This window comes from Momordica charantia (assembly GCF_013281855.1).
Source record: "Momordica charantia cultivar OHB3-1 chromosome 1 unlocalized genomic scaffold, Mcharantia_2.0 BLBB01000001.1, whole genome shotgun sequence".
Lineage (NCBI taxonomy): Eukaryota > Viridiplantae > Streptophyta > Magnoliopsida > Cucurbitales > Cucurbitaceae > Momordica > Momordica charantia.
This window is the reverse complement of record NW_028275157.1, coordinates 8,245,023-8,261,584: the sequence shown is the minus strand read 5'-3', so window position 1 is coordinate 8,261,584 and position 16,562 is coordinate 8,245,023. Positions and strand designations below refer to the sequence as shown.

Sequence of the window (16,562 nt, the reverse complement as noted above, 5' to 3'; positions counted from 1 at the left end):
TTGTTTTTAATTTTTGGTTTTTGGTTTTTAGTTTTTAAAAATAGGATTCTTTGATAACCAATTTTTTCTATTTTTCAAAAATCATTTTGAAATTCTATATAAATTTCAAAAAAAAAAAATTAGGACTCGTTTGATAACCATTTCTGTTTTTTGTTTTTATTGTTTTTGATTTATTGTTTTTAAAAAACAATAATATGTTTGAGAACCATTTTTATTTTTAAAAAAAACAAAAATATGTTTCATAACCATTTTTATTTTTTAAAAAACAAAAATATGTTTCATAACCATTTTTGTTTTTTGTTTTTAAAAAAATAAAACCAAACATATTTGATAACCATTTTTTAGTTTTATGTTTTTAAAAAGTTAGAAAATTGAAAATACATATTAGAGAGAGAAAATTGTATGTAAAATAGAGATGCAATGGTGTTGGTGAGAGTGAGGATGTTCTCTCATTCTCGTGCTCGTGAAAATTTTTAATCCATATCTCCACCTCATTCTTCGGTTCAAGAGATGTTCTCGAGAAAAATTATCAGTTTTATAATTGTTTTTTATTAAATTTTAAGTATAAAAAAGTGTAATAAATATATATTAATTATTTAAAAAATGGAATCGGCGATAGGGTCAGGATATGCATTTCCTATATTTTAGAGAGATAAATAAAAAGATTTAGAAACAAAATTAGTGAAATAAAAGTTAAAGTCAAAAAGAGAAAAATTTTAGAGAACAAAAAGTAAAGTCAGGAGGAAAAGTTATGCTAAAGAAAAAAAAGGAAATTAGTAAGTACGAGAAAAATTATAATGGAAACAAATTTAAAGATAAAAACAAGATTCAAAATATAATTTTTAGAAAAAATAAATAAATACATAGATAAATAAAAGTTACAGTGAAAGAAAATTGAACATTGAACGAGAAAATAAGATATAATTTTAAGAGGAAAAAAGAGATTATAAAAAGAGAGAAAAGTTATAAAAGAAATTTTAGAGAGAAAAAAGTTAGAAAAAATATTAAATTTTTTGGAGGAGAAATGAATAAGAAAACAATAAAAAAAATACAGAAAAATTTGGAGTGAGAGAGAATAATAATAAATATTCAAAATATGAAAATTTTGGAGAGAGAAAATTAAATTTTGTAGAGAAAAATTTAGAAATAAACAAATTTTAGAACGAGAAATAATTTTTTTAGAGATGAATACGATAAAGAAAAAAAATTAAGTATTAGAAGAAAAAAATCATATTTTGAAGAACAAAAATACGTTTTTGATAACTTTTTTTTTTAATTTACATAGAATTTCAAAATAGTTTTTAAAAAACAAAAAACGAAAAATTAAATTTGTAGACACCGTATTTGGTCTGGCTTATTTTATTTTTTTGTTATTATTATTATTTAAAAAAGTTTGATTTTAATTAAAAATAACATCATTTTACTTTATTATTAGTTTTAACATAAAGTTTAAATTAACTTAAACTAAAAAAAATGTTAAATTTTGATTTTATTAATAAGAAAATAAAAAACGGTTTTGTTTAGATTTTGTTTTAATAGATTTTGTTTATTATTAAAATAAAAATTGATTTGTTTTTAAGTAGATAATTCTATTTCAAAAACATTTTGTTTTAATTAAAAGGGATTTTGTTTTCACTAAAACTGATTTGTTAAAATTAGTTTTTATTTCCTCCTTTCCCTCGTCAAACCCAAGGTACATGTCCTCGCCCCTTCTTCTTCTCCCTCATTTTTTCTCTCTTTGTTTTGACTCTTCTTCTTTTACCGTTATTTTTTTATGTATTTAAGGGACAGTGCATAGGGGAGAGTTGGGGACTGATCACCGTATCTTCTTCTCTCCATTTCTCTTATCCCACCATCACCACTTTTCTCCTTCATACCCACGACCTCCGACGACGCAAGGGAATGGCACGAACGACAGCATCAACAACCTTCTTCCAAGCTCGCTAGCACTCCGACGATCTCCTTCCCGGTGGTGCGTTTTACGTAAGTATCAAATACGTTGGAAAGTTTTTTTTTTTTTAATAAGGGAAAATTGGCTTTGAAAATCATGCTTTTGATTTGAAACAGATTCTTTTGTTTCTATCCAAAGATTTTTTTAAAAAATGTTTTTCTTTTAAGAAAAAGTTTTTTTTTTTACTTTTTTAAAAGAAAATGCTTTTAGTAAGAAATTTTTTTTAAAGATAAAAAAAATCTTCTAAATTAATTTTAAATGAGTTTTTGAAAATAAAATAAGGATTTTGATATTTTAAAATTTGTTTTAAAATAAAAGGTTTTCTTTTTCTAATAAAGGAAGAGTTTTTTTTAAATGAAATAAATAATCACTTTATTTTATTTTAATAAAATATTTTACTTGAAAATTTTGGTTAAAATACGTGAGTTTTATAAAATAAATCTTGTTTAAAAAAATTTGGATTCATTTTATTTAAAATGATATTTTTTTTACACGGTTTATATTTTTTGTGTTACCTTTGTTTTATTTTTTAGATTTTAAATGAGGAGATAAAAACAGAGTATTTTTAGAATAAAATCTCGTTTAAAATTCTTTTAATGGTTTGGTGGTTATGGTTTTGAAAAAATCTTAACAAAAAAACAGTTTTTTTAGCAAATAAGTTTTGTTAAACTAAATTTGACTTTGTTTTTAAATAAATTTTTTTTTCTTTTAAATAATTTTGTTAATTTCGAAATAAATAAAAAAAAGATATCTTTTTTTGTTGTTTTAATTTAACAAAATTCGTATTTTTTTAGTTTAAAAAAATAAAATAAAAATTTTGTTTGTGTAAAAGAATCTAATGTTTACATCTTAAGATGTTGGCATAGTGGTAAGATGTTTGTTTTTTAATGTTCATGACCCAAGTTCGAATCTTTGAATGCTTCATTTTATCGTTATTTTTACTAAATAATTATTTTAAATAAAAGATTTCATTTAGAGTTTTTTTTTCTTTTTTTTTAAACAAAATTCAAAAATACAAAATATGTATTTTAAAAAAGAGCATAGGTCAAGTGGTTGCACATTGGTGTGATGTTTCAGTGTCAACACACATGTCGCAAGTTCAAGTCTTAATTTTCCCTAAAATTAAAATTATGTTTTTATTTGTCAAAATTTTTCTAATGGTCTTCGTGCCACTCATACCTATTAATTCATATCTTATAACAAAATGTAAATTAATATAATATGGGACATTTAAAATAAAATAAAAACATTTCTTTTTTTTGGACTAAATAACATAATAGGATAATTTTTGACAAAATGTGGTACCGTTTTCGACGTCAGCCGCTCCGCGTCGCGATGACGTTGCGACCGAATTGGTAATCAAACAACTCTATTTAAAAAAAAAAAAAAACTAAAAACCAAAAACCAAAGGGTTATCAAACGGCCCGTAGTTTTCAAATAGAGATCTCTGTTTTTTAAAATCTGATTTTTTCTTCTGGTACTCAAGTTTTTTTTTTCATTCTCATATTTATATCTAAAAAATTTCTTTGTCACTCTAAATTTTTTTTCTCTCTCTACAAAATTTATTTCTCTCTCTAAATTTTCATATTTTGAATATTTATTATTATTTATCTCTCTATATCCAAAAATCTCTTTGTACTTTTCTTTATTATTTTTTTTATGATAGATCAATTTCATTTCTCTCTCTAAAAGTTCAATATTTTTCCAAACTTTTTTTTCTCTAAAATTTCGTCTTTTATAACTTTTCTTTGTCTTCCTAATTTATTTTTTCTTTTGAAAATTATATCTTCTTTTCTCGTTCAATTTCTCTCACTGTAACTTTCTTTTCTCTAAAAAATATATTTCGAATCTTGTTTTTATGTTTAAATTTTTTTCCACTTTAATTTTTCTCTTTCTTTCTAATTTCTTTTGTTTTTCTTTAACATATCTTTTCCTCTAGACTTTATTTTTTTTTCCTCCAAAATTTCTGTTTTTGTCTTTTAACTTTTCTTTCACTGATTTTTTTTCTAAATCTTTTTATTTATCTCTCTAAAATTGTTCCCAAAAGTTTATTTACATATTTCTAAACTTGTATTTTCATGTCTTACATTAAATCGAAAATATGTCCCTGATTCCATTTTTTAAATAATTAATATATATTTATTGCACTTTTTATTTTTAAATTCTAAAAATAATTAAAAACAATAATAAGTTGATAATTTTTCTCGAGAACATCTCTCGGATGGAAGAACGAGGTAGAGACGAGGATTAAAAATTTTCACGATGAAAGCATTCTCATTTGCACCCACACTATCTTCATCTCTACTCTACATAGAATCTTCTCCCTCTAATATGTATTTTCAATTTTCAAAATAATTATCAAAGAGACCATTAGTCATCGAAGATTTTCCATCCAGTCATCATAACGTCCAAAAATAATTCATTAATCAATTTCGGTCCATATCAAGTGAAGATTGTCCAAAAACCAAGGATTGAAATATCCATGTCTATAATGATGTGGAGATCTTAATTTTAAGGACAAATCCCTACAAATAAATAAAAAATGATAAAAATTATTCAAGTTCTTTTCCGTCTTTAAATAAGTTACAGATCTTATTCTGAACATTTATATTATAACCGGTGACTGATATATTTTTAATGTCATGAATATTTATATAATATCGATACTGAACTCTCCAATTTATGGATATATTAACAGATATAACAACATATCGACCAATGTTTTGATCTTTATCGACAACGTCGTACTTTCACTGCTTCCATATACTCGGAACTTGGAACAAATGCATTGAAGACAGTACAAGAAAAAGAAAAAAAATTGCATTGAAATTTCTCATCTTATATAAATGGCAAAGAACTTAATGTGTGGTTATGAATACAACTTCTTCTACATATTCACCCAAATTGTACATATCACAAGCAAGAATTGGTGAAGAAACGAATATAGATAAAGAAAAAAAAGCACACAGCTTCATCATATTTCTGCTTATATCTAACTCTTCCCCATCACTTGGGGACTTGGAGCAAAACACCAACGGGGAGGAACATCATCAATTTTACAGGATAAACAAAAACAAAAAGGATCAGCAAAGAAAAAAGAATAAGAAACAATTAGATCATATTACCATTCCGAATTCATCTTGTCGTCCAAACTCGGGAAGCCACGGCTTATCGGTTGCATATGCCAAGATGAAATCAGAAGAGCTCCACCGTGATGCAAAGCTTTCCTCTGAACTGAACTAGATATTCATTCTCCCCTTCCCTCTCAGAAAAAAATCATCAAGTGAATTTAGAAAAGTTCCTCTGAATTAAACTTGTTCCAAGCTTCCTGTTAATCGAGCGCATTGTGATAAGAAAACCCGAAAAGGTAACTGAGAAGAATGAACATTAACCTAAGAAGCTATGAGAAAGCAGCTAATTGTTTTTCGTCTAAAACATCGAAAACTCGATTGCAACAATATTTTTATAATTTTTCTGTTTTTATGTGTTTACTTAAAATTTTCTGCACCAGCATCTGGCTGTGGCTGTGAAAAAAAGATGGTAAGAAAATTCAGGCTTATGAAATCCATCATGAAATAGTAATATTTTTAAATCATAAAACTCACAAACCAAACCAAATCAAGGTTGCACAAATTTAAATTTCTATACCTCAATTCTTTTTTTTTTGTTCTTTTTTCTAACAAAGATACAACTTATCATTGAAATAACGAAAAGATAATACAAACGTTCAAGGAAACAAACTCTCAAGAGGATGAAGAAAAAAAAAAAAAAACTCATACTTTATATATTCTGAATACAAATTACACAAACTCATACTTGACAAACTTTTAAGTTTATTGAAAAGCGTACTTCGTTTTGATTCTAATTCAAATTTTTCAAAAGAAAATAACTTAGTAAGAATCTTTTATTATCACAGCATTTTATGTTACATAGGATGCAAAGAAAAGAAGATGATAAGAGATTTTTTTAACTTAGTAAGAATCTTTTATTATCACAGCATTTTATGTTACATAGGATGCAAAGAAAAGAAGATGATAAGAGATTTTTTTAACTTAGTAAGAATCTTTTATTATCACAGCATTTTATGTTACATAGGATGCAAAGAAAAGAAGATGATAAGAGATTTTTTTTCGAGAACCACTTTCAAAACAAATCGAAAAAGCATTTATTGACTTGAAACCCCCAGCAGTATGTCTACTACTAGACTACTACTAGTCCAAATATTTATAGGGCAGCAATACAATTCAAAACTTCCATTATCCGCAATGCAATAGTTATAGTATAGAAAAGGACTTCTAAAATTGTCACATTTATAAACAAAAAGGAGAATATGTACCGAGGTAGAAATATAACTAAGTACTAAAATATTTTTATTTAAAATGTGAAAACAAGGAAAGGAATTTCAAGACCCCCTAAATCATTTAAGTGGTACCTCTAGAATAACCTAGTACTATAAAATCGACTTCTATTGAAGTGCTCGTGTAACATCCATAACTAACCCGAAACATTATGAAATAACAACTATTGCAGCAGTATTTCAAAATTTGACCAGAGTATAGCTTTTCTTATCACTACCAAAATATATATTGCGTGGAAGTACCTTTAGAATGTCAAACACCTTCTCAGCAACATACTTTTGCTGAAGAGTGGCACCTTTTTGCTGCACCTTATCAGGGTGAATGCACAGTGTTGCTTTTCTATATATTTTCTTGACTGCATTTGGAACAACCATCTCAGTCAAAGAAACTGGCTGCCATCCACATTCGGGCCAGAGCACCTAATCATCATTCAACAGTAAACGAAAAAGGTAAACCACACTAGTCAACGAGTACAGTATTCTTAGGCAATGCCAACAAAGAACTCTTAAAACTGAGACCTAGCTTCTTATGATGCAATTTCAACTGTTATTCTGAATGAAATGCTTGCAAGATTCTTCAACTAATAAATCCACAAGTTTCACTAAATTTTTTAATATGGGTTATTTAAAAAATTGAGCAACTCAATGGTTTGGGTTGGATTATAAGGTATTAATAGGATAAAGTAGATTCAAATTAGTTCAACCTGTTTGAATGAACTCGGTTCAAATTATCTTTAAATTATTATAGCTGAATTGAAAAATGATTAAGTTAACATATCGTTTGCATGATATAAAGAAAGTGAAGGCTATATGCTCTCAGGAACTATATTGATTTCAGATAATGCAATAAAGCATAACTAACATGCAGCCGAAGAACGTACATATTGTAATGTTGATAAAAGAGCACGTAAATTGCCCTCCTTTCCTGCAGCCCAACGCTTGATCTCAACATCCAGTGTTTCAGCAATTCGCTGCAAGCATATTATTAGTATTTAGGAGGAGTCTAAAGAATTAAAGAAATACTTGTATCTTATTTTTAAAGGAGCATTCACATGTCTCTCAGCTTGTTCCCTCTGCATTTGAAGATCTCGCTCATTTTTCTCAGCCAGAGCTTTAGCCTGAAACAAAACGCACAAATTTGATAAGATTCATTAAAGTAGAGCACATTCTATGTATGTCCAAATAGATTATAATCCAGCATAAGTCCACGCAGACTGTAAAACATAGTATAACAGATTAAAGTTTTTTCTCTTTTATCCATGCCAATATGTTTGTCAATGCATATTTAAATAGAGAACACACAAGCATACCGCTCGTGTTTGGACCCTCTGGTGGCGTTCCAACCTGGCTCGTCGTCTTTCCTCAGTTTCCCCATCAACTTCCTGAAATTCTCCAGAAGATGGAGGACCTTTGCCAAAACAAAGAGTTAAAATCAACAACTGTGACAGAAGGGTCAACTTCTATTGAGATATACGTAGTACTGAGACTTTGTTGAATGTTCACATGGCAAAAGTACCTCCAAAAATAGATGAAAGATCATCAACAATATTAGTGGTTGAAGATGCTTTCCTCATACTTGACGAAGTTGCAGAAGATGGCCTGGTTGTCTCAGGCTCTGGTCTCTTGGGTGATTGGGCATCAAAGAAGTTCTCCTGAAAAAAGCACTCAGTAAGAAACCAGATATTAAAAAGGAAGCAAAGGGACCAACTTAGAAGATTTACAAACTCAAGTCCTCACCATAGGGTTGGCCCTAGGCCTAGGTGCACTACTGGCTCTACCCATGCTGAAAAATGATTCAAGGTCATTTTCGTTCTTCTGTAGGTTTGCCCTGGCTGCAGCAGCAGCCCTCTCTCGAGCCTCTGCAGCAGCCCTTTCTCGAGCCTCTGCAGCAGCTCTTTCAACGGCAGCTCGTTCTGCCCTACTTCGGGCTTCAGCTTCTGCCCTTGCAGCAGAAGCTCTCTCTCGTGCTTCTCTCTCTTTTGCTTCTGCAGCTGCCTTTTCCGCTTTTTCTCGTGCCTCTGCTGCAGCCCTTTCCGCTCTTTCCCGGGCCTCTACTGCAGCCCTTTCACGGGCTTCAGCTTGAGCTCTCTGAACTGCAGCCCTTTCAGCACGTTCTCGAGCCTCTGCATTTACCTTTTCAACAGCGACCCTTTCAGCCTTTAAGCGAGCTTCATTTGCTGCCCTCTCACGTGCTTCCCTCGTGGCCCTTTCAACAGCCTGTCTGACTTTTATCCTTTCCATCTCGATCTCCCTGGCTCTCTCCCTTTCCTTCTCTAATCTCCTTTGTTCTTTCTCTTTCTCCTCTCTTTCCTTCTCAAGCTCCCTTGCTCTTTCCCTCTCTTTCTCGACTCTCCTTTTTTCCTTCTCCCTCTCCTTCTCTTCCCTTTCCCTTTGGAACCGTTCACGATCCATGCTCTCCTCATCTTCAACTCTCTCATTTCGCATGGCTTTCTCATCTCTATCCCAATATACAGCTTCTTTACTTCTAGAAGTTTTTGTACTCTCCCTCTCCCTCACTTCCTTGGCATGCTTAAACTTCGCCTCAGCTCTATCCATTGCCTCTTTCATGGCTGCCGCAGCAGAGTTCATCTCCAATTCTTCGTTAGAATGACCGTTTACTTGTTCATCGGCATTATTACTTTGGTTCCTTCCCATGGCAAATTCCTCGAGTTCATCCACTGAAGATACTACTTGATCTCTCATTGGAGCAGAGGCAGATTTAGGAACCTGAGAATGATGTGTAGAATTGGGAAATGAAGAGAAGTCATTGGCATTCATCTTTGAACTTCGAGAGCCATATGGACCCATTCCTTCCTTTGGAACCTGCTGTGGTATAGGAGGTGGCGGTCTTGAAGGGGGTGGAGCAACAGTGGGTTGTGTAAAAAGAGGAATCTCTGATACAGTGAGCCATACTTCATCAGATTCAAGATCATCTTCAAATCTAGGAGTATCCCCCATCACATTTGCATCATTCGAAGTAGGAGGAGATGTTGATTGAGGAACAAATTTATTAGAATTAGATGAAACTGTAGGCATGTCAAACACGGGCTGATCAAATTGTCTATCATTCTTACCAGACACATCCTTCTTCAAAGGCTGTCCAGAAATTCTTCCTGATGATTTCTCAATAGTTTCTTTACTGTTAGAATTCTGAGACCGAGCAGCACTTCCGTCTACCCTAGGAGGACTTCTAGCCTTGCCTCTGTTATTCCCTTCTGATGAAAATGCAGGGATGGATTTGCCAAGGCTAGCAAATGGGTCCATATCATCAAAAGCTCTATTATTTGCATCGGAAGGGTAACCATCAAATTTTGGGCTTTTTGAATTACCAATGTCGCTAACTTCTTCACGTGGGTCGGTGTGCTGCCTTGACACCCCAAATGGGTTTTCCATTGGCGTGGAGGATGACTTAACTGAAGTTGGCTCTGATGACCAGCTGGCTCCTGAGGTTGACCTGAAAGTAACATTATAGGAAGCATAAGCATCATTCCATTTTCCATTATCAGACAGAACAGCATCCATAAAAAGAAAGCAAAATCACCCAATCCAAAATTTATTAACTGATTGTTCCTATGAAACATTAAGAATCTACTACTAAATTGTTGGCAGACTCTTCTTATGTCTTATAGTAAAGAAAAGCAAAGTTAGGAAGGGATTGGTGGAGCTAATTTGAGGTGAAATATGCCATTAATAAAACACAATAACGAAACAAACTGGGAAAAATTGCCATGAGACTGTGGAGACAACGTATTTGAAAAATGTATGGAACAATAAAGACTTAGATTCTAGCAAACTCCCATTTGAATTTGATGTCAAATACTTAAATATTTTACCAAAAAAAAAGGAAAAACAGATTCAAAATTTTTAGGCCAACAAAATACCAGAATTATATGAAGTACAAGACTTGACTATTTTGAGCACATAGAAATGAATTTGTTTGTTAATTATAGTGTACTCCAAAATACTTTTTCCATAGTAAGATATGAGAATAAACAGAAACTATTTTAACATAGGTAAAATTGATATAAAACTTCCAAGTAACTGACTAGCACAGCTAGATATCAAGATTTCAGGTCTTGGCATCTTGAAAAAGGTGTTTTCTCTTAAACAGGCGAAGATGCTTTTAAGGACACAAGAGTCTTTTATATACAACTTAAGGCAAAAGGGTGATGAAAAATCAACCCGAACTCAAGGGGGTTAAATAAAGGTTCTTTCAATTGCCTTTTAAGGGGAGGAAAAAAAAAAGAGCCAGTTACAAAAATATTTATGCAAAAAGCTCCAAGACGACCTCAAAAATTATGATATCCCAAACTTCCTCGTTTTTTGGGTTTACCATGGAAAGTTCTATGGTTTCCTTCTCACGATTCCAAAGCACCTCTTCTTCGAGCTTGAAAGAGTTGCCAACCCAACCAAAGATTGCACCACGCAAAATTACAATAAAAAGCAAACCAAGAAATATTGTGCCAAACAAGAGCCAATATGATTATACAGGTCAAGTGGCAATGGACAAACTAGCAATTTTGAGTTTCTTCCTCTCAACAGCAAAGTAGGACTCTCCTTTAAAGTTCTTATCGATGTTAATACCTTCCAGAGGCTAAGCTCCACAAGAAAAATATCTCCTTTTGGTATTCCCTTACCCCAAATGACTTTAGACAAAATTTTATGGAGAAGGGCCATACCCATGGTGAAGTGGCGAAATACAGAAGCAACCACTACTACCTAACTTCTAAGTAATCATATCATCCTACCCAATATCGTTTTGGCAATTTAGAATTCAAAGAAAGTTGGAAACCTCAACAATTTCTCTGTCATACAGAGGTCAGATGAAAAGGATCCTCCATAAATAAGTGCCCGCAATCCAACAATCATTTACCAAAGCCTGTTTCTTATTGGAGTAGCAAATTTCCAGGGAACAAAATTTTAAGAGAATTGTCACATGCCAAGTTGTGGTTCCAAAAACATTCTTTCTGCATTGCAATTGACAGAGTCCTCACATCTTTTCCTGCATTTGATCGCAAAACTCCATGGACAGGATGCCGTAATATTGCAATAACGATTACTGAACCATCATCCATTGGTATACTCTCCATAAATAGTAATAGCTGAGTGCCCTAAAGAATTTCTTCACAGTTCTCTTTTGAAATCCTCCACCCCAAGGCTACCATCTTCTTAACGATTAGTAACTTTAATTTTCTTCTCTTCTTGGATAATTCTCTTGTTATTCTCCGAACAACAATTACAAGAAGGCGTTCACCTACAGAACCTTCTCATTATTTTTAAACCTATGTCCAGTCAAGCCTTGAATTACCAAGTCTTCAGGGTGTGAAGGAAAACCCCACTACAAGTTCAAAAAATCCCATAACTTGGACTGTAGACCCACCACCATCTTTAGAGTTTCCCTAAGTGTTCTAACAAAGGCAACACTAATTTGGATTGAGAGAGCTAGAGGGATCCTGCTTTGAATTTTATGATGATCATAGGAAAACTTCACATTTCTTAGGGACCTTATGACTCTAAAGGTAATTACAAAAAAAAGGCTGGAAGAACAAGATCTCCTTGGATCAGACAAGAGAAGAAGGATGTCAGCTCAGTGTAACAACCATTATTATCCGACGTCAAGGCACTATGGACCATGGTCTCTCCCAAGGTAAAGTTTCCTGCTGTCAAAGTTTCTCACAGGACTTTCCCACTCCATCGGCTACCAAAAAAAAAAGGTCTCCTTTAAAAGAAGGTCCACTTCAGCCAAGCAACTAGGAACTTCTTTCTTTCCTCAGATCTGCCTATACTTCCCCTGATCTTGCGACAACTAATCTTCCAGTTGACCAAGTGGCAGCCACCATCCATGGAAATTCCTCCCATACTGATCCCAGCGAGAGTAAATTTTTCACATTGATCCTCAACTTGAAGCCCATTCAAATCCTCAAGATTTACAAAATGTTGTCAGTATAGTTCTTTTTATAAGCCCCAACGATAAGAGTGTCATCTAAAAATGGTAAATGATTCGATATGATTTTCCTACCATGAACTTCAAGGCCAAGGACATTAGACCAAGACCACAACTCAGAAATCTGCTTAAGATATCGATAACAAAAGGAAGAGGGGGTCCCTATTCCTCAAGCTCCAAAAAGACAAAATTTACCCCTAGGTTTTCCTTTACAACATTGAAAAGATTGTATTATAGATATAAGCATGGATCCATTGTATCCATTTATCATTAAACCTCTTTTTTCCATGATTGGAAGAAGAAAATTGTAATAGCAAGGTCGCAGCCTTTTCCCAAATCTATCTTCGACGTCCAAGCTATTTTCTTGGAATGGATAAATCCAGTCACAACTCTGATAGCAATAAGGGCTAAATTTATAATTTGCATGTTGTTGATAAAACCAAATTGGTGACCTATAATTATATGAGGGAGAACTTCGTAATTCTATCGGCCAAAAATTTGCTCAAAATTTTGGAAATACCATTCACTAAATTAATAGGCTGATTCTCCCATAATGGTTGCTTCAATCTTCCTGTAGATATGGCAAATAAAATTCTACGAGGCAAGCATTATTCGTTCCATCTTCAAAAAAAAAAAAGACCCTAGAACACTTGTATAAATTCTAATTGGGCAATCTTCAAACACTTCTTAAATTTGTCATCAAGCCAAGGCCAGGAGCTTTGTCACTTCTGAAACTTTTAATTCTGTTCTTAATCTCCAAGTTGTCGAAAGGCCTAATAAGTCATCTGCTATCTATTTCACCTATTGGGTCCCAATGGATGCCATTAAAGATGAAACAACATTCCTCTCATCGAGTATAGAGAGCTTCAAAAAGGTTCACTGTCTCTCTTAATTGGGCTCTCAGTATAACAAGCTCACACCCAATCATTGACCAACTCATCAATGAATGCTACTATTGGCAATTTTATGAAAGACATAGGAGCTTTCTCAACCCTCTTTAAGCCAACAAATTTTACATTTCGAAGATCATTGGCTATCTTCTAAGGGTATAATTGATTGCATATGGGATCTACCACTTTTCTGTAGTCAAGATCTTTAATGGGGTTTGAAATTGAAGCTTTTTATAATAAAATCTTAATTTCCAAATGTCTCCATATTCTGTCTCGTCAAATCTTGCTTCAAAATTTTGAGTTTGAAAAGCAAACATCCTTCAAAACTGGTCATTCCCTAAAATTGCCCCAATAGCAACAACATTTGAAGGCAAACATCCTCCAAAGAGAGATTCCCAATGAGCTTTTTGAAATGTCTCATGTTACGAGTGACATTTCCTCTAGAAGAGTTTTCAGAAGCCCGCCTAACAACAATGAATATCCAAATCAATATGTCTAATAGAACCCCACATCAAATTTCTCTTTTTTCTATCCCCAAGGCTTATAACATTTCAAAAAAGAATCTTCACAAGGGAAAATCTCAATTTTAAATGATGACCCAATATCTTGATCATAGTTGATAGAGGTAATAAGATATTTTAATTCTCTGCATCGTATACCAAATTCTTTTTCTATCCACTAATTTTCTTAGTTGATCTCGTCATAGGAATGGACATAATACACAACCCCAAGTACCTTAATTGATTTGAGAGCATCTCCCAATATTGAATTTGATTATCTGAAAGAGAGGGTCGCTAATTCATGGGTAGAAGGGTGACTACATCAGCCAACACTGCATTTGTTCCCATCAAAAGAAAGGAGAGCAAACTTCCTCCTCATTTTAGACATTTATGTCTGGTACCACCCCTGTTTTGCTATTATAAATGCTGCCACACTTATTAGTTACCAGATTTTTTTGGTAGAGAAAGAAGAGTGAAAGTGGAACCAATCAATCTTATTTTCCTTTCAAGGAGGTTAGAAACCTGGCTTGGAAGTTTGAACAAGAACAAATATTAGATAGGAAAACTTGACGGATCAAAACTTCACGAGGGTAAATATTCCTCCCTTGGGAAAGATAGCATCTTTTCATTTGTCTAACCTTTTAGAGACCCTATCAATTATAAGGGACTTCTTGGGATTACTTTCCAACAGCAAACCTGTAAAGTGGATAATAGCCTAGAGGCCAAGGACCAACCAAACGACCAAGTGTCTCAACTTGCCTAGAGACTTCTTGGTTGTGTATATTAATGTCGACAAGAAGGTTCTTTTGTATATTAATTTCATTCCCACCACAAGCTCAAAAGACTTTAGACCCCATAATATAATCCAGTTCCATGTCGGCAAAGACCCCAAAAATAATGGTCTCAACCATACATTGCAAATGATTCAATTTCATAATGTTGCTGCAAATTTCTAAGATTCGAGAAAGTCAGAGTGAAGTCCGTTGTCCTTTGACAATGAGGAAAAGGGATATGGAATCTCCTTACCTAAGATCTTCGGAAGAAAGGATTCTACCTCAAGGTTTACCATTAATAAAGACCAAGAGTTTTGTGATATTAATCCTCTAAGAAATTCATTCCAACTATTTACCGTGAAAAAGTCCCATTCAATCAAGTGAAAGTCTTTCTCAAAATCAAATTTCAAAACCCAAGCCTAAACAATGGAATACTTTATTTCATTGAATACTTCATTGGCCACAGCGACCAAAGCTGAGTTGAAATGTGCTATTTTCTAACAAAGGCAAACTGAAATTTAGTGATAGTACTCAGTAGGATTGACTGAGAAGCATTTGGCATACTCTTCCAAAGAACTCCATGTATTCATGACAAAGCAACCCCATAAAGCCATGCTAACCTAGAGTCAGCTAACAAAAGAAATCAGGAAGAGACAAACGTTTGAATTAAAATGTCAGCTTCCTAAAACAAACAGAAGTAAAACTAAGCTTCAACCAGGCTTAACCAACGTAAAAAAAAAAAAATAGTGGAGACCTTAAGCACTCATTCATTTTAAAGTGCTATGACTACAACTCAAAACATAAGTGCCCAATACGATGATTTACTGTAATGAGACATTAGTGTAATTAGTGCTGGGAGTGAAGGACAAAAAAAAAGTTCGACCGATTTTCCAACCGAATTGTTCATAAAACATAACAAATTACAATTTTTAACATGAAAAAGTTAAATGGTAATGATGAAAGTAAATTTTCCACATCCAAATTTATTCAAACGCAATTATGAAGCTTAATTAGACTACAGAATCCCGTTTACAAATTGCACACCATCACCATGTTATACCTGTCACCAGGGGGGCTTCTGCCTCTAAACCCAGGTATCAAATCATCAAAAGCAGAAATGTCTTTATCTTTACTCTGCGTTCCTCTCCCACCCGTACTCTTCGTGGCATCCGATTTACTGAAGCTCCCAAGAAGATCATCGAATGCTGAATCTGCTTTTGGCGGCGAAGACATCGATGAAAACACATCGTCATACTGAACTTTAGACGAGCTTTTCAAACCCGGAATGCCATCAAAGATATCATCATCATACACAGGTTTATCGTAAACCGGCAAGCTCGAGGCCGGTTGACCCGAATTACCAGACCCTTGAAACAGAGAGTCAAAATTGACATCTGAATCGCCTCCACGAGTCTCCCCCGATTTTCTGGAGAATCTAGCCGACCCACCGAGGAGATCATCGAAACCACCAAATTCGCGGTTGTCATGAGCACTCGTGGATCGATTAAGCGAATCGTGGTCATCGGCGAGAGACCCAGTATAGGAATTGGAGGGCTTAGTCGATCGGAAGGAACTCCGAGATCCAAGATCGAAGTTTGGGGAGCTGGTGGGGTTGAGATTGGAACTGCCCTTGGATGCAGCCATGGGGGCGGCTTTACCTTGGGGCTTTAATCCATAATTGTTAGCTAGAAGACCCTCGAAATCGTTCATGGCGATGCGATTAACACAATTATCTGAGTGAAATCGATGAAGAACAGCGATTCAGGGGAGGAGAAAACTGAAAATTGGGAGGGAAGCAGCGATCGCTGAAGCAGAGAGAGAACGGGGGTGAAGAGATCTGAATTCAGAGGGGAGAGAGAGACCTCCTGCGATGAAGCGCAGGGGACATACGGTGGGGATATAGAGAAAATGGACGGTAGAATCACAGAAATTTGTATTAAGCCCATTTCTATTATAATCTTTTTTGGGAATAATCATAATCAAAATCGCCCCAGCTCAATTAATTTTGGAAAAAACTTGCCAATGACCACCGTCCTCCCGATTATGGCCTGGTCCAATGAGAAATTAACATTTTGCTTTCATATTTTTCTATTATTTTATTAAAATTCAAATCTCATACATATTTTCTCAATATCTATTAAGTATCT

General features: G+C 33.6%; 1 protein-coding gene across 1 annotated transcript; it reads right to left on the bottom strand.

Moving 5' to 3' along the window:
• Positions 1–4,769: 4,769 nt before the first annotated feature.
• LOC111017840 (auxilin-related protein 2) lies at positions 4,770–16,321 on the bottom strand. Its single transcript, XM_022293716.2, has 8 exons — positions 15,476–16,321; positions 8,046–9,762; positions 7,825–7,960; positions 7,619–7,716; positions 7,361–7,426; positions 7,190–7,279; positions 6,552–6,728; positions 4,770–5,279 (listed from the first exon to the last, which is right to left on the bottom strand). The coding sequence occupies exons 1-8, from the start codon at positions 16,123–16,125 to the stop codon at positions 5,241–5,243; spliced, it is 2,973 nt and encodes a 990-aa protein (XP_022149408.1). The 5' UTR covers positions 16,126–16,321; the 3' UTR covers positions 4,770–5,240.
• Positions 16,322–16,562: the final 241 nt, after the last annotated feature.

Bases quoted from the DNA above. Each gene is read 5' to 3' on its own strand.
- LOC111017840 (XM_022293716.2), bottom strand. From the start codon at position 16,125: ATGAACGATTTCGAGGGTCTTCTAGCTAACAATTATGGATTAAAGCCC. The intron at 7,717-7,824 runs GTACTTTTGCCA...GTTTTGGCAAAG, and splicing joins TCTTTCATCTATTTTTGGAG to GTCCTCCATCTTCTGGAGAA. The intron at 7,427-7,618 runs GTATGCTTGTGT...GTTTTGTTTCAG, and splicing joins AGAGGGTCCAAACACGAGCG to GCTAAAGCTCTGGCTGAGAA.